A 23,708-nucleotide genomic window follows, 5' to 3' on the forward strand; every position below is an offset into this window, starting at 1 on the left:
TTATGCCTAAATAACTAGCAAAGACATTAACAAAAGCTTGTGTTGAGAAATTAAAGAGCAACATTTTATTTGCAAGCATTGGTCTTCAGTGATTCTTCTGGGGAGCTAGAAGATGTAAAATATTAACCGGAGAAAAAGGGGAGGGAGGCAACTTCACAAGTCAAACAGCTAGTGTGTTTCAAACACACTGCCTTTGGTATAGCAGTTAAAACAGCAGCCGTGAGCTGGCGATAGCGTAGCACGACTGCAAATACTGGCCTGTGGGAGGAGTTTGGAAATATACCTAGGTAGACCTAGGTAAACAAATATACCTGGTTATCTAAAACTGAGGTCCACTTACATCCAAAATGTTGAACGAAGCAATATGTTCCTTGCTTCTCCTCCTGAACATGGCTAAGTTTACTCCGTCCTTCCCTGTTTGACCTGAGCATCCTCTCAGTGCCTCTGGTTCTGCATCTCAGTATGCACAGCCCAGCAGCAGCCGAAGAAAGCTGGTGCCTCGTCCCTGCTTAAATGCTCGGTTTGAGTTTTGGGCTGCGGGAGTGCTGAGTGGCATTTTCAGTGTCCCCAGTCTGCAAGCACAGCGCGTATGACAGGCACAGGTGAGGCCTGGCCCCCTTCTGCCTGGGGCACCTAGCTGGAAACAGAAAGTGCTCAGCCCCTTACCTCAGGGCTGCGAATTATACCACAGAATATAAGCATAAAATTTGGGTGGGGAGCCCCGCTACTCAAACGTCAAGGCCCTGTTTCTTGTTTGCTTCCCCCCCGCTCACAGATTTGGCAAAATTTGCTGGACAAGGACCCACTTGCGACATGAGAGGATCAGCATTCGTCCTCCGCATGTGTGCTTTGACCTATTTAACCTATTTTCTGGTGATGAGGACACCGTCCTTGAAGCTGACAAGGCTTTCCATTTCTTTCCTCTGAGCATTTTTTGAATGATTTTTGCAGAAATTAGTAGAAAGTCACGGATAACAAAACTGCCGTCACCAGTTTTCATTGGTTCTTCTCATCTCCTTCTGTTCATTAGTTCTCCAGACATTAGCCTGTTTCTGTTGATCAAACAGCTACTCTCCTAGACACATCACAAGGATTTTATTTTAATCCATGTGCATTATTTTAAGCTTGTATTGATGGGTTATAAAAATAGGCAGCAGGCCATTAAAAATGTGAAAATCAGCTTGGATTAAACTGAGCTTGTTCAGATGCTGTCAAGGCTTCAAACAGCAAAATACAACATATTACCAACTATGCTAGCTAACTTCCACATCCAAGATGTACTTGATTCATTGGCAAGATGGCCACCATAGTTAAGCAAGTATTATGGGTTATATATATATTGAAAATGAAGCTTCATCCAAAGGAAAAAAATAGTCTTTAGGTAGATAATGCCCTGGAAAATCATTACAGTGAAAGCATAAAATTTAACTACTGATGGAATGAAGTAGAATTAGTTAACCAAAAAATCCTCCAGAAAAATAATCAGAAGTGCTGAGAGAAGTTGTATCGTTGTCTGTTGAATTTAAACTCATCCTGCTTATAGAAACTGTTAAAGTACAAAATATGTTTGCATTGTCAGATAGAGGCAGGAAACAAACTTCTAGGAAAATGGGTTCCAGGCAGGAAAGGTGCCTCCAGACTATCAGTGCCAAAGCAGACATACTAGAGATAGAGTCCTCTCCCTACCCTACAGGCAGTGAAAGACAAATACGCTTATACTGGGGAGAAAAGTTGTTGCTGTTGGTTAAAAAATAATTAAAAAAAAAAAGTAAAGAAGGGGCTCAAAAGAGCATTGAAGAAAAATAAATCAACAGGTCAGTAACAGATTGGAAAGCAAAATAATTATAAAACAAGTAGTTTATTGCTAGAGACTCTTACAATCAGGGAAAAGCTGCCCATCAAGAAAGTTAATTGACTGTTAATAAATTAAGACAGTTATTATGTTGCTACCAATAAATTCCATTTTTTAATAAAGTTTTGGCATGGGTATTACATTAATTTTTCTATAGAAACAGCCATCTGACAGCAGGTTGGAGCAGTTCTAACGAAAAACACAATGAAAGGACATGAGGAATAAAAGTTCTAGCAGGAAGAACAGGTAACAGAAAAGTTCAGTCCCAAGAATATTTATAAACAGCATTAAAATTAAACATTTCTGCTTTATCAAAATTGACTGTTGGTTCATACCAATGATGCATGGATAAACTGCACACAGATTTTCCAGAAATAATTAGGCAGAAGGAGGATGAAATTGGAGCCAACTTCACAAAGTGCATAGCCCAACTTTAAAGAAAATTAGTAACAAGATCCAGGAAGGAATCACCTGGAATAGCAGCTGAAAAAAAATAGCGATCCAGATCAGCTTGTCAGCTGTTCAGAGGGAACGGACAAAGTGGGCTGCAGGTGGGGGCACGGCAAAGGCTGCCGGGGAGCCCAGGCGCAGCGCTTCCCTCCCTCGTGGGTGTGCTCCTGCTTGGAATCCCCAGGAGCTCCTGCAGCAGCGGAGATGAGTCAGCAGATGTGTCCTGGGGTTTTAGGTCCTACAGACCAATTCTGGGGAGGAGGCTGGTAAGAAACCACCACATGCTTTTCTCCTTGTCCTCTGCACATGAAGGAAATGGTCCAAAACAGTTTTTCAAGGAAGCCCCAAAAGACCCATGTACACTGTCCGACGGTTTACAGTGCATATCTACCTTCTTTCTAGATCCTTATTACTCTGCTAAGGTAGAATAAAAAAATCTATTCTTAAACTGAGGCATCATCAAAACCTTCTGAAGGTGAAAGACTGCAGATGAGCAAACTTGTTTGTAGGGTGTATTTCCTGTATTTCTTAGCTCAAGTCACCAAGTAATTTCTTCTCTCAACATATTAAAAAGGCAATGTCCTACCACCAGTCAGCTGTCTGTCTCCAGGATTTCCATTTATCAGGTTTCAGAGCAGAAGCAGCACAGAGACAGCATTTCTTTGTTTTTTTTTTTTATATTTTTCTTTCATAGACTACATAAGTACCAAATGATCTTGTTCCACTTTGAAGATGCTTCAGGCTGAACCCTGAAAAAGCTCAAGTTCTTCTTGAATATAGTTGTCCATATAGTACAGACAACTGTCCATTTGTATCTCATACATCTTCCTTGCAGCACCACAGTAATATTTTTTAAAACTGTTTTTTAACAGGAATGTTTCCATTGTATTTTCCATCTCATTTTCCATTGTATCTCCTCTTAGTGTTGAGTGCTTTAGAGCCTCTGTGGAGCTGTGGGAGCATTTGCTTTGAAGGTTTGAAGTCTTTTTGCGGCCTTTGCCACCTGATGGTACCTCTGGAGCCCTGGTGACAAATGGCCGCATTTTCTGTCTGAAGACCTCTCTGCCTTCTTTTGCCAGTCATATGAAGAGCAACAGGCAGAATCAGCCAGGCAAGGTGTGGAGCAGTCCCTTTTGCTCCACTTTCCCCTGCAGAAGTTGGAGGTGGCTCCACAAGGAAGGGAATTCACACAAACCTGCTGTACTGTGCATGGCACACAGCGGGGCTTTACGTCAGACCCTTAAATTCAAGAGAGCAATGACTGTAGCTGCCCAGACATACCATAAGGATTTCAAGTTCCCTTTCATGTGTGCTCAGTTTGTACCCATGCCATACCCACCTTTGTGTGGTTGGCAGAATAGTTTGTTGATATGTATTTGGTTTCTGAGAGGGGTTTTTCAAGTGAAGACAGAACAATTTGGTGCTGATGCGACTCGGAATCCGAGTTTTAGGTACTTTTTATGTCCACATAGCATGACTCAGAGTACCAGGAGTCTCAGTTTTAACAGCCTTCCAAGAAGGCTAATACTTAAGTGCAGAGAGCTAAGTTTTAAGTGAATGAATAGCTTTTTATACAGATGCGAGATGCAGTAAGGAAGAGGCCCATGGAGACCCAGCTGGTGGGTGACTGGACCCCAAGGTCCCTATACAGTCAGTGGAAAAGACCTCTATAGGAGGCACTTACAGTTTGAACAAAAGCCTACTCTCTGCTGTTGACTCTGTTCCCAGAATAGCATCATGCCCAGATAACATGCAATCTGAATTGCTCGTGTCTTTTTTAAACTGGGGCACTTTCTGTGTTGTCCAAGTCCTTGTCAGTTGTCAGAGGAGATCTTCATACAGTCTAAATTTTCAAAGGTGAAGACTGGCTTGCTGTGATATGTCAATTTTTATTTATTTCAAAAATAAGATGTTCAGAAAGCCCTATTACCCAGTCCCTGAGAATGAAGCCCTGAAAGACTACTGCATGCTGCTTACCCAACCACTACTTAGTTTTGAAAACTTGAATTAAATCCAAGCCCACTGTGGACTACTCCTCTTCTTCTAATATCCTTTAGCTGGCACTGACTCTTGTAACTAAAATGGTATTTAGAAATGTATTTAATAAATAATTAAATGGGGCTGGAAGTTTTTCTTTATTTTTAAATAAAAGTCCTCAATAATGCTACAGTAAGGCTGAGACTAGCTGAAGATGATGTGTTTCATAAATCCTCTGCTTGCTTCAGACAGATATTAAGAAATTCCTACTTTTGAAATAGGAAAGTGCATCATCAAACAAAAAGCTCCAAATGCTTAAGATCATACTGAAATAGTCATTCTGTTTGTTCAGCTGTACATATCATGATAGGTCTGAGCTCACTGCCTATCTATCTTATAAAGGCACTCTACTTTAAGTTCCTTATCTTTTGTAAGCATATGTTTTAATACTCCTGACTAGATAAAAAAGAAGAAAAGGAAAAAAGAAAGGCAAAGGCAGGGAAGGGAAGGGAAGGGAAGAGAAGGGAAGGGAAGGGAAGGGAAGGGAAGGGAAGGGAAGGGGAGGGAAGGGAAGGGAAGGGGAGGGAAGGGGAGGGAAGGGGAGGGGAGGGAAGGGAAGGGAAAGGGAGGGAAGGGAAGGGAAGGGGAGGGCAGGGGAGGGCAGGGGAGGGAAGGGAAGGGAAGAGAAGGGCAGGGGAGGGGAGGGGAGGGCAGGGCAGGGCAGGGGAGGGGAGGGGAGGGGAGGGGAGAGGAAGGGAGGGCAGGGAAGGGGAGGGGAGGGGAGGGAAAGGGAGGGAAGGGGAGGGGAGGGGAGGGAAAGGAGAAAGACAAAGAAGGAAAAGCTTTGGTTTGATTAGTAGTGATTAGTGATGATAAAGCAAATCAGAAAAGTAGCAATGGGTTCTAGCCAAATTTAAAGGCAGAGTCTTCTTCCTACCTGGGTCCAGGTGTTTGATCATTTTGTATTTGAACAAGACATCTTCCTCCTTCGCCATTTACAATGACCAAAGGAAGGGTATTGACAGCATGGGAGAATCAAATTGTGAGATGAAATCACAAGCAAAATTGTCTGTGGTCATATATGCCTGTCCAAAGTATGCATTTGTGGGGGAGAGCAATCTGGGTGCTGAACAGTCACCAATGCATTGAAGCTCTTGGGTTACAGAGTAAGTTCAGCTAGGAAATATTTTAGCTCTAAGTCTCTACTTGCCACACGCAAACTGAAAATTTTGTATGCTTATTACACATCCAAATTTGAGCAGGCATTCATGTGGAGGGCAGACAACACACCTTTAACCCAAGCACTCCTCCTCTGCCCAGTCCCTACATCAAAAGCAGAGGGGAGTTCCTCCAAGAAAAGGGTGCTGCAACCACAACTCTGAAAAACATTTATTTCTCTATCTCATCTTTGAAGCAGCTGAGATCTCCTCTTACTGGAAGAGTAGGCAGGGGCATGTGAAGGGAAAGGAAAGAAGGAATGGACCTATCTGATGGAGACACTCAGGGCATTTTCATCCTAGTCCAGTATTTCTGCTAAATCTTTCCAAGGAAAAGAAAAGCAAGAGGAGTATTTCTAAAATTCTTTAACGGTATTATGCTGTTACTTTTCTAGTTAAGAGCCATTTCTAGATGTGTTTTATAGTGCTTTGTCAATGTTTGACATTTCTTCTGTTGTATTTACTTCCTTTTTTTTTAAACTCATATAGTTCCATATAATGGCCTTACAGAGCCGCTTCATAAGGGTTGGCATGGCTGCAGCTGTGCAAGTGGGAACAAATGCGCTTACCAGGAATGACAAAAGAGAATGTTTTCTTCATTACTTTTGACATCTTATGCCAGCATCTGGTCGTTTGGCAGCTGCAAGTGGACCTAGACCCAGATCAAGGTGCTGGAGGAAAATGCCTGAGTTTTGTACACACCTCACAGCATGAAGGTCCTCCCTGCTATTAGACGCTGTGAGGACCTGTTTAGCTCCTTGACAGGCAGCTCAACAGAAAGGCCCCAACACAGCACGGTATTTAAACACTCCAAGCATGTAATTAAATTCCAATGAACTTGCAACAGTCAGGTTTCAAGCTGAGGTGCTGGTCTCTCTGGCCTTGATCCAGCAAAACACTTCAGTGCATGAAGAAAAGTTTAACACTGTGAATAGTCCTATTGGCAAATCAGTGGGAACTACTCATCCCTTAAAGTTAGGTATGTGTTCAAGAGATTTGTTTGATGTGGCCACAGTGCCCCATGGTAACATGCTGTGTTGAACCAGGGCCTAATTCCAGTTTACCATGTGGTGCCTTCTTGGCATTGCTCATTACCTACCAGGCAGCATTGCTTACTTAGATGTGGACACCCTCATTTCAGAAGCAATGTGAAGTACTTTTAAATGCCACTTTCTCTTGATAAAAATTCAGTGACGATTGCCTTTTGGACAGTAATATAGTGGTAGATTTACATCAGAGCACTCTGGCAGTCAAACTGTGAATTAAAAGTCTCTTGAATAGAAATTACAGGATTAGGAGAATATCATAAACATCTGAAAACACTGCATGTACAGTCATACTCAGGAGATACACAGCTATCAAAAACTGCTAGCAAAAATATTGTCCACTGCCTTTGGTAAAATCTTGCTTATGTTTTCTTTCAACTTCATGCCTCACCTTTAAATACAGTGTAACTAGAATTTTGTCTCTTGCCAGGTTTCAGCCAAGTGACAAAAACATAAACCTCTTTTTGTTAATTAAAGGGGAATTCTGAAATAGCTAAAGTAGAAAAGCAAACTTACTGGCATGCTTTTTCTGCTCTTTTTCCTTCCAAAACATTCTACGAACCCAAATTTTCCAAAAAACGTGGTTGTTCAAGTAAACTGTGGGGTGTGCAAGAGCCACCAAATTCATTGCTGGTAAAACAATCCTAATAGTCCAGCATAACCACTTTGGGTTGTTGTAACTGAACTGTGGCTAGAACATTGCCCATGTATTAGGGCACTCTTCTGAAGTCTAACACTTCCCATGTTCAGATTACTTACCCTAAATACAAAGAGAAAAATAGGAAGATAACACTTGTGTTTTCTTTTAGAAAAGTGTAACTCATGAGTACCAGGCTGTATGAGATTTAAGGCATATTAAAATTTGCCAGCAAAAAAAAAAGTACATCAGTCAGCTGTTCTATGTTATTTAAAGCATATTTGATACTTCGTTTTTGTACCATTAAATAATTATTTTTTACATAAAGTGTCTGCATTCAGTTACTACTGTCTAGTACTTTGAGAAAGTAAAGCCATATAGGCCAGATTTCCAGGCACATAAAACCAACTGAACTCAACAGAAGTACTTTGGCTAAATAAAGCTATTACAATATAATTTGTAAGTACTATGAACTCTGTCAGCTCCTCTAGGATGCCAGAACTCATTTAACTTGGGTGCTCATGTTAGCTGTTGTCCAATGTGTTGTTGAAAACTACACCTTTGTGCTAGTATCTGTAGTATATTAAAAATATTGGATATCACTCTTTTGGTAGTTTCAGATGTGATCAGATGGTGAGAAATTAGTATACTGCCCTATACCTAGATATATAAAGAATTAGTAGCTATAAACACTTACATAAAGAAAACTCCACTTGGGCAAACATAATTGTATACCCAAAACATTTACTGAGGTATCTCTGCTTCCTAATAGTAGTGGGAGATGTCACATTACCCACCAGAGGGAGCTCATACAGTCAAATGTAAGTCTTTTACAGACTTAAACTAATGAGAGCTATTTAAAAGGTTATAAATAGATTTAAGCACATTTTTAGCAGTTAATGCATAGCTGGATGTAATTTATATTAGCTGGGAACTGTAATATGTTTTTTTTTCCTTGAAAGAATAGTCCTTTTTTGAAATTATTTCAAAAATAAGTGTTCATATTCTTCTTGGTGCAGATGACTTCATAATGAGGTACTGTTTCATATATGAGTAGTGGGCTTTTTTTCTAATTAGACACACAACCAGGGAATGAGCTCCTTGAATAAACCTAATATTTAGAACAGTATTTATAGGAGTATGTTTGAATGTGCCTCTGTCTTCCATGAATATTAACACTTGCCTTGTATTATTTTGTACTGACATCTAATCAGCAAATCTATATACTGATGTACTTGCATAACATGAATACAAAAGGGTCTGACCACAAGACAGTCAAGGTTTTTAGCAGGTAATGTTTTTAAATGATGCATTTGCTTCTGACTACTCTTAAAAATTCAGATTGGTGGACTTATTTCAGCTATCCAAGCACAGCAGAGGAGTGTGAAAAGCAAGAGTCAAAGGAGCGAGCTGGGGTGAGCACTGTGATGCAGCGGCTGTGGAGGAAGTCTGTAGGCACAGGGAAATCTGGGTTGTGTGCTGAGATGCGTCATACACTTGTAGGAAAGTCACAAGACAGAGGTGGAAGTTTTGTGATCACAGAACATTACATCACTATCCCTTCATGTGGGTAATTGGGGAACTAGTTAATAAAAGCACCAAACCCTACCTGCACAATGAAAGCAGCAAAAGCCCATTAGTGGAGATGCATTTATTTCAGTACTGAAGTGCTCTAGCTTCAGTGTAGTTTTCACTATACATAGGCTATTTATCAAGGCTGTAATTTATTTATCTTTAATGCAAATACAGCAGCTGGCATGCTATTGGGCTCAATGATCCTTATGGGTCCCTTCCAACCTGAGATATTCTATGATTCTATGATTCTATGATTAGGAGAAGAGTCATATACTGATACTGGTTATTCCTCTTTCTATAGAGGAACCATCTACAATGCTGTGAGCATCTTTATTGCAGTATAGCTCTGTTGATACTAGACATATTAGACAAAAACATAACTTTAATGAAGTAAATATTCCAGTACAAAATGTTTGCATAGACTAGGCTTGGAAAAGCCTTGGGAAACATCCAAACAAAAGCTTCTTAATGTTGAGCTAAGGACAACAGCCTATACATGTCACTGGTGCAAGCCATAAAAAGCGAGAAAGCAAGCAGTTAAGGCACACAGCTCACTCACCAGTTCCTCTTCCTAGCTCTAACTACTTCCTTTCCATCACTTACAGTTCTCATATCACTTTAGTCATCCTGAGCACCCAAGGCACAGTCTGGCATCTGGCCACACATTTGTTACATCAGCACACACATCCTCATTTCATTTCCTTAATTTCTGTATTAAAATCTAATACAAAATTCAGACAAATCAGTAAATCCACAGACCACCTGCTCTCATATTTTCCTAACCAGTTCAAAGAAAGCAAGCATATCTCATAGCCAGCACCTGCATGTTGGCAGAGTGCCTTGCTGCCGTATACCAGCACCGAATCACAAACTTTGTATGACTGTAATGTTTGGAAACCATCTCGAGCACACGGCGATCATCAGACTACGTCACGAGATCACCAGTCAACTGGATCTGAGCTCTAGGCTGATGCTGCTTACTCAGTAAGGGGTACAGATGCATGGGGTTGTGGTTGGGGCGGGGGGGGGATTAGAGGAACTGAGGTTTAGAAGGGGGAACTGATGATTGGTGTGTAGAAAAGCTGAGTGACTCATATGCTAGATCTTGTGCTTTCTACAGTGTAAACACCAGACTGTGCAGTCTAGAAAGCCTGGGCTGAGGTTAACAGTCTTTTGTGAACGACTGTTATCTTTCATTCATACAGGTATGAGTAACGCATGACATCCCTTGTAAGGAGCACTGAAGAACCTAGAGGTGACTGGCACTGTCCCAAGCAAGGTAGATTTTTTTTCATTCTTATAAAAGAATCGACTTCTTTGAATTTAAAATGTCTGTTCTTGTCCCAGAGAAGCCCAGCAGGATGGACAACGGGGTCCAGCTTTTCAGTACCTGTTCAGTAATAGCCCTAGGCCTTCATTGCTGCAGACCTTCCAGGTCTGTCATGAAGACAGTTTCATCATGGGTTTTCCAAGGATGTTCACCATATTATCCACGCATATACATGCCAGGACCCTCTAACAGGAGGGAGAAGACCTTCAGGGCTGTGGGTGTGCACGTATGTCTGTGGAAGTCTGTGCATGGGAGAGAAGAGTCATGCCAGCACCCATGTTTTGTCAACTCTCCTCACAATCCTGCTGGCCAGGGCCGGCGCTCCCCCTGCTACATCGCTGCCTGGACCTAACTAACGTCCTTTCCCTGCAACCCTCTTCTTCGGTCATTGCACACCTTGCACCTTCCACGAGAAGAGAGGCAAGGCTCCTCCAGACAGCAGCATCCCCTGCTCCTCTCGACACTTCCATCTTGTGTGCTGAACAAGCAAAGAATTTTATGCAGGAAAAACCACCAAGTGACTCCGTGACTAAGACGGCGACTAGCTCGTTTCTGCAAGGCTGTCTGTGACTGGAGTCCGAGCAGCAAATGGACACGTGCCAGAGCTCCTCAACCACATAGCCCAAAGGAAGGCTGAGAACACACCTCTGCCTTGTACCCTTGCATATCTGTACCTGCTGTGAACAGTGTGCAATGCTCACAAAGGCCTAGATGGCAATAACGCCTCGGGGGGGGGGGTGGCACACTTCCAAAGATTATTAATTCACAAAACCAGCCAAAATAAAGATGATCCTGGAAAAGGAAACATTAAAAAAAAAGCTGCCAAACCCAGACCTGCAGGTCCTTATCTTCCAGACTTTTTTCAAGGGTAAAATCACCCTGGCCTTTGGCTGTTTCAAGACTGCATGAGTCATATCCTTGCTAACTGGAATACTTAAATTGAGCTTGTTCAGCATTTGTTATGATGGAAGGAAGTTAGTTTGTAATAATAGGAAATGGAAAGCACAGGGCTTTGTTTTTTTAAACCCATGTACTTCACTGTTTTCCTAAGTGGTCTGAAGCAAATGCATTTGTCATTGTAGCGGCCTGCTTACTTTTACTAACCCGAATAACCCGGATAATAGCAGGAAATACACTTTTTCTGTGTAACAGAATGTACCTATGTAGCTGTATGCATTTAGCAACTTCTTTTGTCATCTGAGCCTTTCACGTGTCTTTCCTTGCCTTCTGACCACTGGTGAATTGCCAGCAAGAGCCTCAGACTGTGCTGTTGTTTTGCTGAATACAACTGCAGTTGTCACAGGCTGTAGTCAGAAGTTATAAAACTGAACATTTCACTGGCAGTTGAACTCAAAAGCTGAAACTGGCTTCTAAGTTCTTGGGTGAAATACGATGTAAAAACATTATTTGAAATAATTGTATAAAACTCTTTTTTACAGTGCTATACTTACAATGGACCTAGCTAGCAGACCAATTTAAGGTCTCCTCTCCAGAAGGACACAAATCATAACTGTCTGTTTGGAAAATACAGCATAAATACGACAAACAAATATTTTCTTAAAAAACTTAATTTCAGCTCTTAAGTTAGCAGAGCTATGCAGTTTGAAGTAATATCTAAAGAAAAATTCAGCATGTCAAAATCGGAGATTTATTGAATATGAACATGTTTATCATTATTATGCTCTTGATAAAAAAATCAAGAGATGTATGATAGATAGAGCAGTTACCTCTCAGAAGGTTGTTCTAGCCATTCTTACTCTTTGCAACACTTGAATGATCTTCTGGGTTATGTTGACTTTTCTGCATTTTAATTTCACTTGCCTATGAATATTTTTGGAAAATTCCATTTATCTACCCTCCTGTCTTAGAATCCCATTTCGCTGCTATTTTTTCTTTAAAAAATTGTTTTTGTGAGATACTTTAATTTTTCGTCCTTGGTACTTCTATTTCAGTTTTACTCATTTGGATTGTGATGCAATTTCTCTGAGACACTATTCTCAGGCACACGAGCATCCATGCTGGCAGGCAAATATATTGATACAAAGCAGTTATTTTTTACTTTCACCATAACTAAAAGTAAGAGGAAAAATTTGACTACAAATAGCCAGAGTCCGGATCAAATACAGATCTCTGACTTCAATTAGTTTGGGATGTTTTAAGAGTTCCATATTTAGCCAGACTGGTAGCCGGACCACACCACAGATTTGGTGTCTGTACACCTGTAAAAATGTTTCCTGAAGACTTCCATACTGGTCAGTCTCTACAGGTTAGAAAAGCCATATTCCCTGGCTACTCTCAAATCGCTGTGTGTCACAAACGATGCCCAGCTTTCCTTCTCCACATGACTTTGGCTCTTCCTCAGGTTTTTCTCAAAGAGTGTGATCTGATATTATTCTGACATCTAAAACATAATGGCTGCACTTAAATAGAAAATTTAAAGGTGAACAAAGTTATCTATAAGTAAAGTTCTGCTGTCTGATCTATCTGCATCCAAAGTCACTCTGCGAATGAAATAATTTTATGTACTTTGTGCAGTTTCCAATGAATTCACTGAAATCACCAGACTGGCTGTTTCCAAAGCTAGATAGAAAAATCTGTGACTAAATCCGCAAATTAATTTTTAAAATGACAATCTTGTTGTTCAAAACACATAAATACAGATAAAAATTATATATCTAGGATTATGCAGCATCCTGTGCTCAAAGCAAAATCCTGAAGTCTGTACAGGTTATGTTTCCCATCAGCGCAAAACTCAGACAAGGCTTTTCCAGCATTCCTAGGCTTGCTATCCCAAGTGTTTTTTATTCATTATGGTTTTTTCTCTTCAACTTTCACAAGATGCAGTGAAAATTGGACCCTCAGATAACAAAGAAAGAGGAATTAATACAGAGTTATACTGCCTGCAGAGCATCCCAGCAGAAAGCACATGCCTCAGAGCGGGTGATTTCCCTTTGTGTCTCCGCAGTGGCCAGGGTAAGGGAGTAAGCAGTGCCCCCGCCCCTGCGGCTCAGGAGGAGAAGTGGAGACAAGGCTGTCCTCTCCCGCTACCTCCTCATACTCTCCTACTGCAGTGTCAAGTGCTTGTAGTAATGCGGAGACTGTTTTCATCTGCAGGGAATACTGTAGGTAGTTATCACAGAGAAATAAAGGGCAGCTGTATTTTTTTGTCCCCTTTGCTGCCGGAATTACAGGGGAACATTTTGGTGTCAAAAGACTTTCCCAGGAATTGTTCTGATTAACAGAAAATCCCATTTTTATAATAGATTAGTGATAATAATCAAAGCAAAAGTTCTGGCAGAAATCTTAAGTTCCCAGTTTTCAATTACTAAGACACATTTCAGTACTAATGACACATCAAGTTGAATTCCAACCTCATGAAGATGTAACAAGCTGCATCTGTCAAGCAGAGTTAAAAATGCAGGGTGATTTAAGAACATTCAGAACATAAAATGGCTTTTCTATATCCGCTTTTAATGAAAAAAATACTGTATGAATAGAAATGGAAGTATAACAAAGAATTTTCAGTTGATCTAGGAAAATACAGGGATAAATAGAGCAAGTAAAACTAACATTTTACTTCCAGGTCATTTGTATATCACGGAACTCCTGTCCCTACTTACAGCCACTTATGTTTCAAAACAGATGGGAAAATAAGAACAAAATATCCTCACAGTACTTTTACTGACATATTCTCAGTGGAAACTATGATGTGATACTCATATATTAATTTTTCATTTCTTGCATGCCAAAAAGTACAATAAAGAGACTTTCAAGCTATCTTTATGCTTGAGGAAGGAAAGGTTGATCTCATCTGCTTCCTTTTAATTTCATAACTTGCAAACTTTTACTGCCAGTACACTCATTTGATAAAAAATAATTATGTTACTTCAATTTTTAATGTGCAATGTCTCAGATTTTATACAACAACGTAAAGTCGACATGGAATAATGAAGTATAATTTTTACCAGTGAGGAGATCTGTGTTAAGATAACTTCCAAACACTTTAGGCATGAGGAAAATAATTAAAAAAATCTTCACCAAACTAAAATTAACATACATGTATTCCATATATTAACATTGTCCCTGCTGTATGCCTTAGTATGGTCCAAATTCCCAACACAGAGACTATTTATATCATTTTCTAGTGTGTCCATATCTTCTTAAATTGGAAGAAATATGTTTAGAAAGGAAACCTGATCTACTAGAACATATAATGAGGATAGATTAACTTCAATTATGTTACTTGAAATAAAATATCCATTATATAATGGATGAAATATCCATTATATTAAGCTACTGGCTGGCAAGCATTAAATCAAATATAGACTTCTAAATACTCTGTATCTGTAGTAAAGTATTATAACATATTAAACAGACCTTTATTTTAAAATCTCTTTCCAGCACAGGACCAATCCTGTAGTAACTGCCTCACATAAGCTAGTTGCGAGTTATGAGGACCCCTGTCTTTTTTGGTACTGTATTCTGAGCTTTTCCAGTTGCTCTACACACTGCGTCTGGGCCAGCTTCAGTGTTCGGTTCTCCTCTGTCAGTTCTGCATACTCCTTCGCCAGCTGAGCAGCATCCATGCTTTCTTTTTCCACTTGTTCCAGCCTGGCAATCAGCTCCTTTCTGACAATTATGAAAAAAAACCCAAAGATTAAAAATGGCAGCATGCAAAAATTTGTTGTCGTGTGTTAGGTTAAAGCTGAACTATAGGTGTTAACATGGTATTACTTGAGCTCTTGTGAAACAAAGACCTTGAAAATTAATTTGTTAGAGTCCTCCTTTTCCCTTTAAAAGATGAAGCTGCCAAAATCTCTGATAGGTTTGCTGTTCAGCGACCAAACCTGTAAAATGCTGTGGACCTTCAAGTATCTCTAACTTCAGTAAGAGTTGAATATGCAGTTCATAGGGGAGAATCAAGTTCTTGGAGACCACATGCTAATATTTTGCCTGAAGAATAACAATTCCTTTTTCTCTCAATACTAAACATATCTGAAAGAGAGCGAGGGGGGTTTTGCTCAGTTGGTTAGCTTTATCAGTAAATTCTGTGAAGTATGCCTGGTTTCCTTTTCTCTGCTACGAAGAAAAACGATTCTAGTAAATACTAGGCACATAAATCTGAACTACGTATATTGTTTCTGTAACGTGTTTATGCTCAGTCCTTCGTCCTACTGCTGAGGAAGAGTGATAAAGCTGCAAACCTGACCCCTCCTGGTCTTTTTAAGAGCAGACACAGGAGGATTCAAGCTATTGCTTCTTTCCGGAGTCACACAGTGCCCTGTATTCCCAGAGCTGGCCAGGAGCTGGAGTCTCCTGTACAGTATCAACTGAAATTATGTCAGCACAAGTTAAGATAAAAGAGCTCTTAAAACAAAACACACTGAAGGCATGAGTAACTCACAGGGTATCTAATCGCTCTCCACTTAGCTACCCAGCAGGCTAGCCTGGCCTCTGCTTTTTGCCCCCTTTAAGTCAAATCACTTATTCACCCCTGCTACAGGAAGTCTCTTCTAAAAGGTTCTTAGTTCTTCTGATCATTCTATCTCAGAGATTAGTTAATCTTTAACTGTTCATAGCCCTGTGACTTTATTTCTCAGTCATGTCAAAACAATGCTTGTAGATCATCAGTGGGAAGATGTAATGCCTTCAAAGTGGATAGCTTTTGCTGCAGTCTTTAAAGGAGCCCTCTTGTCAAGCTAGACCAGTGCTTTCAGACGGGAAATTCCTACAGATCAGTAACTCTATCGCCACAGGCCAGAGTATCCATGAAACAATAACATTTCAGTATTTGCTGATTGCTTACATTACTTACAGCTGCAAAACTACCACTTACAGCAGCAAAGTGGTAAGCACCTGGGTTTTGAAAAACACTTCTATGTGGCCTTCTTTTAGGATCGGTTTGATCTTCCTCTGTCTTTACTACAGCTTTCAGCGATAGCAGTTTGCCCATGGTTTAGCTGACTGTTTATGGTCACAGTAACTGCAGTTCAAGGAGACACAGAAGAGACCCCCAGCACACTCATTTCTTCCAACAGTGTTTCCCATACAGAAAAAAAGAAGGGAAGAATTAGAAGCCATTACAGCAATTTTAAATCCTCCAGAAGTTGAAGTATATAGAAACCCTCCTGTAGCTAAATATGTTGGCTTTTTTTTATACCACTGAGGTAATGCATAGCAGCTATGCTGCAGCAAAGCCTCTTCTCTTCCCTTTCACCAGGTGAAAGGTATATTCAATCAGCTCTTCAAGAGAAAATATCAAGAGCATATTTTTGTTCAGCAGAATTCTATTAACATTTGGCACAACAGAGTTGTAACAATTTTAAAAGCAGCAAGCCATTAACAAATTCATTTCTCTTTGCTTGGGCCATGCTAGATCAACCAATTTTCAAACTGGCCAAGATGAACTGATCTTGCTAGACAGTTTGATATTCCAGCTCCTATTAATGGGACTATAGGCCACGAAGGAGTAATTGCATGTATGCTTTAAAGGGTGAGAAATGCATTTAGAGACAATGAGATTTTACAAGTCCAGCAGCCTTAATCACTTCAGTCTCTTAGGGCTTCCTCTAGAAGAATTTTGTCTTTTGGGACCAAAAGAGAGCTTCAGCAATATTTCTTTGCAATTAGTCTACTGGTGCAATGCCGGACTGAAGGATTAAATTAAGCTCTTTCAAATTACAGGCTGTTACTCAGAAGTGTTCCAAACAAATTAATTCAGAATCATTCTTCCATACTTTTCTTACACTTAACAAGGTTCTTAAATGGAGATACAGTGAACACACTAATCAGTAATCAGCATCTTAAAAGCAGGTAAACCTTTTCCACAGGGACTTTTAGTAAGTGTAAAGGAAAGGTACTAACTACTCTATTTGGACTTGAGCCAGGAGTGGCAAAGACAGTGTGCAAACTCAAACAGCTCTATTAATGAATGTCAGTCCTGATTTGGTAAGATGAGGCTATGTGCAGGCATGGCTTTCGTGCTGCTCTCCAGTAATACTCAAGCAACAGAGATAACTCTTTTGTCCCCTGGGATTTAGCTTTGCTATTAAACAAAATATAAATGCATTCAAATCAAAATATACTCATTGCTGTAGTCCACATTCTAGGGCCTCCCTCGCAGAAACAGTTTCCTTGGACTGAGGGAGTAAAATTGCCCACTTCTGAGTCAGCAGAACCTACTTATTCCCTTCCCATCAGGATCAACACCTGTTTACAGAGTAGGGTGATGTTTCAGGCAAATACTGCCAGCCTGCCAGAGATCTAAAATTAGAGTACCAGGGAATTGCTAAATGTTATGAATGGTGTGGTTTATGAAGCTCACAAAAGGATGAGGACAGTAACTAACATTTGCTTCTGATCTAATCCAGGATTTGAACTTAGCTTCCAGAGGTTAAAGAACACCATACTAAGTTCTTGCACCATCTAGCCTTTGTTATGGATGCCTAATAAATACATCTAGCACTGTTTAATCTGTGTTTTCTGTTAACGGTTACCCTGAGTTTAAATATTAACAGCATTGATAAGGTATTTTCTAAAATGGTGTTCAGGTACTTGAAGCTTTGAGACAATCTGTAATGTACACTTTAAGTGTTCTTTTTTCGGGATGGGTTTGGGTGGGAAGGGAAGTCAAGTGTGATTTGCATCATAAACCAATAAACCACAAGCCACACCAGAGCAGGAGAAAAACCCAGTATGGTCTTAGGGAAATTATTTCTCTTGTCCTGGCCTTAATGACTGACCATGCAGATAACAGAAATCCTTTATAGTAACAGTCACAATGAATAGATACCAAGAAAAGTGACAGACGAAGCAGATAAACTATCTGGAGATTAAGTGTATTTGGAGCTGGAGTGGACTCAAGGAAAACAGCTTCCACAGTGCGAAGAGGCAGACTTGACTTTCTCCTGTTGTGAACAACATATTCAGGATCATGCATCTGTGGTACTACCCATTTCTTCCCAGCTGACATGTACCTGTGTATTGTGGTGGCCATAAGGTCATTTACTCTTCCCATAGCTGACATGGCTTTCACGTCAGGAGGAATCATGACACCGTGTAAGGTAATTGCTGTCTGAGGAGACTGAACTTGCATGTCCAAAGTCTACTAATTAATTTTTAAAACAATGAGACAGCCTGTTTTAATGTAAATGAAAATATGTCTCGGATGCCAGCACATAAAACGTCCATAAATATTCATCACTGCAATAGGGCAAGTTGAGGTTTCTCTTTGTATTAGAAAAGCTGTAAATTCCACTATTTGGCAAGTAACATGTATTTTGGATACACGTGAGATGATGCAAAATCAGGTCTAGAATGGGAAAATTATTAAGATAAAAGGTTGCCTGTATGGTTTACACCAATCTTTTTCTGCAGTACCTGAAAGTCTGAAGACTGCTTGTCTCAACAGTGTCGTAAAAGACACTCCAGAAATAGTGTACCTGGAGAAGCCATCTGGACCTGAGACCTTAGAAACAGTCCTTTGGTCACAAGAGCATGCTAAAGCATACAGAAGGATCCCACAAAGTTAAGCAGACATCTCCACTGCATGTCTACTGTAATATGTGTAAAAGGAGGAAAAGAAATCATATCCATGGCAAAGAAAATTAGTGATCCTAAACCAGGTGGTGATCAAATGATATTTTCTGGAGAGTTATATTAGAATTGTCTGGGGGAAAAAAAAGAGAAAACCAGCCAGTGCTAAGAATATAAGATATAGCTAGCAACCATGGCAACTCTAATATTTAACTACATAATCCAGGGTCATTATCTAGTAATAGCAATATAACAAGTGCTCAAAATAACCAGCCATCCCATCCCTTTCACCCAAACTTAGATACCCAAAAACATCTGTTATGGAAATACATGTGTGTTTCTGGAACATAAATTAAATTACATTCTGTGACCTAAATGTGGTGTGTTCTCGCTTCCACACCCTTTTCTTCCTTTTCAATCCTGTCTTCCATTCCAGAGTGATTTTGTCCCTTGTACTAGATATTGCCGGCGTAAATGGGAAGAGTTAGAGTGAAGACAGCAAAGCAAGCTATGATTATTTATGTTAGCAAAAAAATCTACACAATGTTCTTTTAAATTCTTTCAATTTCTTCCTTCCTTTTGTTTGTCTTTTTCCTGAGTAACTTCCTCTCCCTTTATTTGTTTTGTCCTTTGATTTTCCCTTTTTTGAACCTGCAACCTCAGTTTCTCTCCCACATTTCCCATTTTCCTGTGAAATAGTTGTTGCCTTCTCTCGTGCTCCCAGCCTAGCATATTCTCTTGCCATCTACATTGCATACAACAGAAAGGAGCAAATAAGCTCTGCTCCTGCCTTGATGAAAAGCAACCCTCGTCATTACACCACTGCCTTTCTATACTTCGGCCGTACTTGATCCTCACACTACAGTGAGAGACAAGTCAAGATAAGCAGAATCAAAAGTCTTTGAAAAGTTGCAAAAGAGTAAATGTTTTTGACTATTTTAAAAGAATGTTATTCAACTTTCTATTTCTTAAAGATGCCTCCTTTAGAAATATACTTGCATGTATTATTTCATGTATAAAAGGTTACACTGAACTTTGGAGGTTGGAATAAAAATTTAAAGTAGAATGAACACTATTCCAATTTTTGTTTTACTAAAAAGCTCCAATACCTGTACAGTCTTTTATGTCAGGTTAACTTAACATTATTTCTTCCTTCTGACCAACAAATCAAAAATATTTGCTCAATTCATTTTCTGCTCTTTTCCTGACAATCATTGTCTTCAGTATTCTGTGTGCAGAGTGTACTACCAGTAGGCACCACAGGTGCACACACTGTGAGGTGAGACTTGACATTTTAATTCCACCGGTGAGTTGATCTGTGGAGAGGAATTTCAGAGCACTGGCAGGGGTACCACCCAATAGCACTTCTGGTTGCCTTTGGTAAAAATGCACGTTGAAGAACCCTGCACAAATTTTTTTGTTCCCATTACAAGGGATGAAACTCTATCTTTGTCCATTTTATAAAAACAATATTTAAAAGAAACTGACAATAGATAGTAGGTGTATTAGTCGATTGTGAATCTTTACTTCCTTACATTCAAATTCAAATGGAGAAGAAGATAAAGACACTTGCAACGGGCAAATTTCAGAAAGCTGCAAACTCCATCTTTTCAATTTGATTGTAACTGCTTTTGAGGTTAAAATCTGTACATCTCATCAGACTTTTTAGAAAAGTCAAAGCATCCTCCCCTTCTGAGAACGGAATATTCAACATCATGCCACACCGGCCATTGTAATCCACTGATCTTCTCTTCATTCAGCACATGCTACCCCATAAACTTCCTTTAACTTTCAAACTGTAACTGTTGAGAACATTTTTAGATATCAATCAGTGATCACTAGACCAAAACTCTCTTTTATTTCTTGCTTACTCCTTCACCTCCACACTTACACTCCCTTTCTATCTAGTTTTATATAAAAATCAAGGTTAATGTGTTCAGGTTGTATACGCCTACATGAGTGTACAGGTATGTGTGTCCTAATAACTTTTTAATCCACCTTCCAATTTCAACCAAACTTCATGCGCTGAAGAGGTCCCAATTAGTTTCTGGAAGGTTTTATAGAAACAAGCTGCTACCCAAAGGTGAAAGGCAGTATCATGAGACCTCCTCCAAAATACTAAAAAATGGAGAAGCTACCTGGAGGATGGAGTCATAAACAGTTCCCGTCTGGAGAAAAAAAAGCTTCTGTTGGCACTTGCAGCTTTTTAAACATCAAAATCAAATAACCACAGTGCACCAAGCTGCAGGAAATTAAGCATCTTCAATCCCAGTGCTTGTAGGATCACTTCTTCAGATTAAGAGATTTGGAAGGTGGTAAAAGGTGCTGCACTGATATTTGTCATGTTTAGGCATTTCACAGCTACACAGCATGTGAATATCTAGGCCACAAATATGGAATTAGAAGGCACATAAGAATCACAATATCATTCTATATGCTGCCTTATTCAGCCACTCTTGTTTTAACATATATTTACTGGGGCATTAAATCTTCTATCCACAGAACAGATTCAGCAATGGTAGCAGTGGTGGAAGCTTCCTCACATTGTTTCATTGTTGACATCCACTGGTGGAATGCAGGAAAATGCCAGCCTGAAGCCCCTTAATTCATCCAGGATAACCACTGCTGAGAGCCTGACTTTTGGGCTCAGAGGTTGATCAGGATAGTTTTGAGCTCAGGTAAACAATTTTGTGCATTTAACTGCCATTCCCAAGGAGCAAAATATTTCTAATTCAGCTAGTACCACAGACTCCATAGGTAAACAAAATGGCTTTTTTTTTTTCATTCTAGCAAATGCAAAAATATGTACACAAGTCTAGTTTTCAAGGGCTCCAAGTTTACTTTGTAAATGTGCATAACTGATTCAGGGATGTGTCAGTAAAAATAATGCATTTATATTAGTAGGCTCTACAAACCAAATGATCTAAGGCTACCTTTTGAATTTATGCATCTAAAGTTAAGTACTTAAACAACCATTCAATATTTTATATTCCATCTGGATTTCCAGAGAAGACAAACACACATGGTTTCCACTGAATTCACTTGGTTGCTAAATACACATGTAAGCAATCAAATTTGATAAATCATTGCAAAATTATTTGAATTAATTACCTTCTCTACATCTTTTTAAAAACACAAATTACTTTTGATTGGCCAAGTTTAATTAATGATAAATCAAATGCAAACACTGGGACAATGTAGTGTTAATCTCTTGTGGTTATTTTGTTGTCTTTTTTAACTTTTGCACCAGTCTGTCAGCAACTGAGTGCTATGCAGGTCCTGCACTGGAAGGGGATTTGTAGTGGGAAACCTCAACTAGTTCCGACACTTTAGGCAACAACTAACTATTTTGTGCCTGTAGCCATCAACTCTGATAAAGACAAGTGTCACTTTCTTGCCCTGCATAGTCTGGATTCAAGGACATCTTTGGCTATCTTGTAAGACTACAGGACTTCACCAGTTCCCCTCCCATCACTTTGCTTCTGCAGCTGAAGACTCCCATGGATGCAAAGTTGGCTGAACTGCATGGTCAGCTGTGTGGAGACTGCTATGAAACAGATACAGTGGTCCACCTTCTACTCAGAGCCCACTCTGCAACAGAGCTCTTTTTACTCCTGTTGCTATATTACAAATGTTTCTGTTCAAGCAGGACCTGGAAGAATGATGGTGTGGTCTTAATTTTCAAAAGTCTCAGAGATCGACACTTGAGGTAACTCCCTGAGGAAGGCAACACTGCTTGAAGTCACCTTCAGTGTGAATGCAAAAATAAAAAAGCATTTGAAAGAGAAAGTTTACTTAGCAGTAACTGTTATTCCTTGGGGTTGGTTGTCTGTTAGAAACTTTCACTACTCACCTTCTTTTCTCTTTCTGAATTTCTTTTTCAAGTTTCTTGTGGAAAGGGACCAAGAGTCATGGAGTGCACTTTGCCATTTAACAGTCATGCAAAGATGACAGGGGTGTGAGTATAGACAAGAAAAAAAGTCTCCAGCTTATGCACTTTGGATATGAACACCTAAAATGTCAACGCCCCTCACAGAAAAAATGTTTACTAATACTGTCAAGTACTCTAAACATAACTCTAAACCTAACCTAATTATGTTCTTCATTAAAACGTGTAAAGTTAAATGGAAAAAAATTTCCTAAAACTAAAAAGGGGACTCGCACCAGCTGAACTAGATTGTTATGTGACCTGGAGGCTGTCGATGAAGGTTTTAAGGGACATCTGTGTAACTGACGGCCCTGAACTATGACAACTCTGTGTCCTTAGTGGCCCCAGTTGATCCTATGGACCAATGGTCTAACTGTTGTGCTGTACTGTGACTGTCACGCAGACGGTATAAGGTCAGAAAATATCATGTGAAACCCTCATGTTCAAAACAGGATTTTACAAAGAGAATATACAACAGTAAATACTTCAGGAAAATTACTCACTTTCTTTCTTCCAGCAGAGCAATTTCTTTCTTGACCTCATGGTACTCTTCGGCTATTTTGCAGTGCTGTTTGTACACTTGCATAGATTCCTTAGAGTCATGACAAGGAGGCAGTGGCTTTAAGAAAATAATAAGAAAAAAATATATATATACTGGTTTTGAATGATACAATATTTATCATAATTCCTGTGAGAATATGTAAAGATTCCCCTCCCCAGCTGCAGGATACAGCCAAATATTCCTAGTGATAGCCTTTCATGGAAGGGAGAAAATCACTTCGCTGCATAAGAACATGCATAAACCTTCAAACCTTGTAAGGATTTTCAGAACTTTCCTTGTCAACTTTGCAAAGTATGCCTAAAGATTGTTCAAAAAAAGATTTCTCCCTTACCTCCCTCTTTTTCAGCTACAGTGATATAGGAATGCTAAAGTTTATGCATGGGTCAGACCCATAAAATACATGAGCATGTTTTCACTGCAGGAACTGCAGCCCTAAGCAGAAGGGTAACCTGAGTGCAAACAAGCTCTTATTCTCCAATTCTGCAAGATGAGAAGAAAAGACATGGAAAGCTATTGACTAAGCACTCTTTTTTTCATAGATGCAATGCTTATTCCAGTTTATTACTAAATGGGGCAGGACCATGAACTGGACACTGGGG

The 23,708-nt window shown here is 39.7% G+C and overlaps 2 protein-coding genes across 5 annotated transcripts in view; one reads left to right on the forward strand and one right to left on the reverse strand.

Moving 5' to 3' along the window:
• CCT8 (chaperonin containing TCP1 subunit 8) overlaps positions 1–23,708 on the forward strand; it is a 336,809-nt gene that overhangs the window by 264,345 nt on the left and 48,756 nt on the right. The gene's annotated exons all lie outside the window — the stretch shown is intronic.
• The window catches only part of MAP3K7CL (MAP3K7 C-terminal like), a 31,991-nt gene continuing 21,149 nt past the window's right edge, over positions 12,867–23,708 (reverse strand). For all 3 annotated transcript variants that reach the window (XM_069785265.1, XM_069785264.1, XM_009930299.2), the window contains 2 exons: positions 23,051–23,166; positions 12,867–14,713 (listed from right to left, as the gene is read on the reverse strand). In XM_069785265.1, coding sequence (XP_069641366.1) covers positions 14,533–14,713; positions 23,051–23,166 — 297 coding nt within the window. In that variant the 3' untranslated portion in view covers positions 12,867–14,532. The remainder of the gene's footprint in view (positions 14,714–23,050; positions 23,167–23,708) is intronic.

This window comes from Haliaeetus albicilla, chromosome 6, assembly GCF_947461875.1.
Source record: "Haliaeetus albicilla chromosome 6, bHalAlb1.1, whole genome shotgun sequence".
NCBI lineage: Eukaryota > Metazoa > Chordata > Aves > Accipitriformes > Accipitridae > Haliaeetus > Haliaeetus albicilla.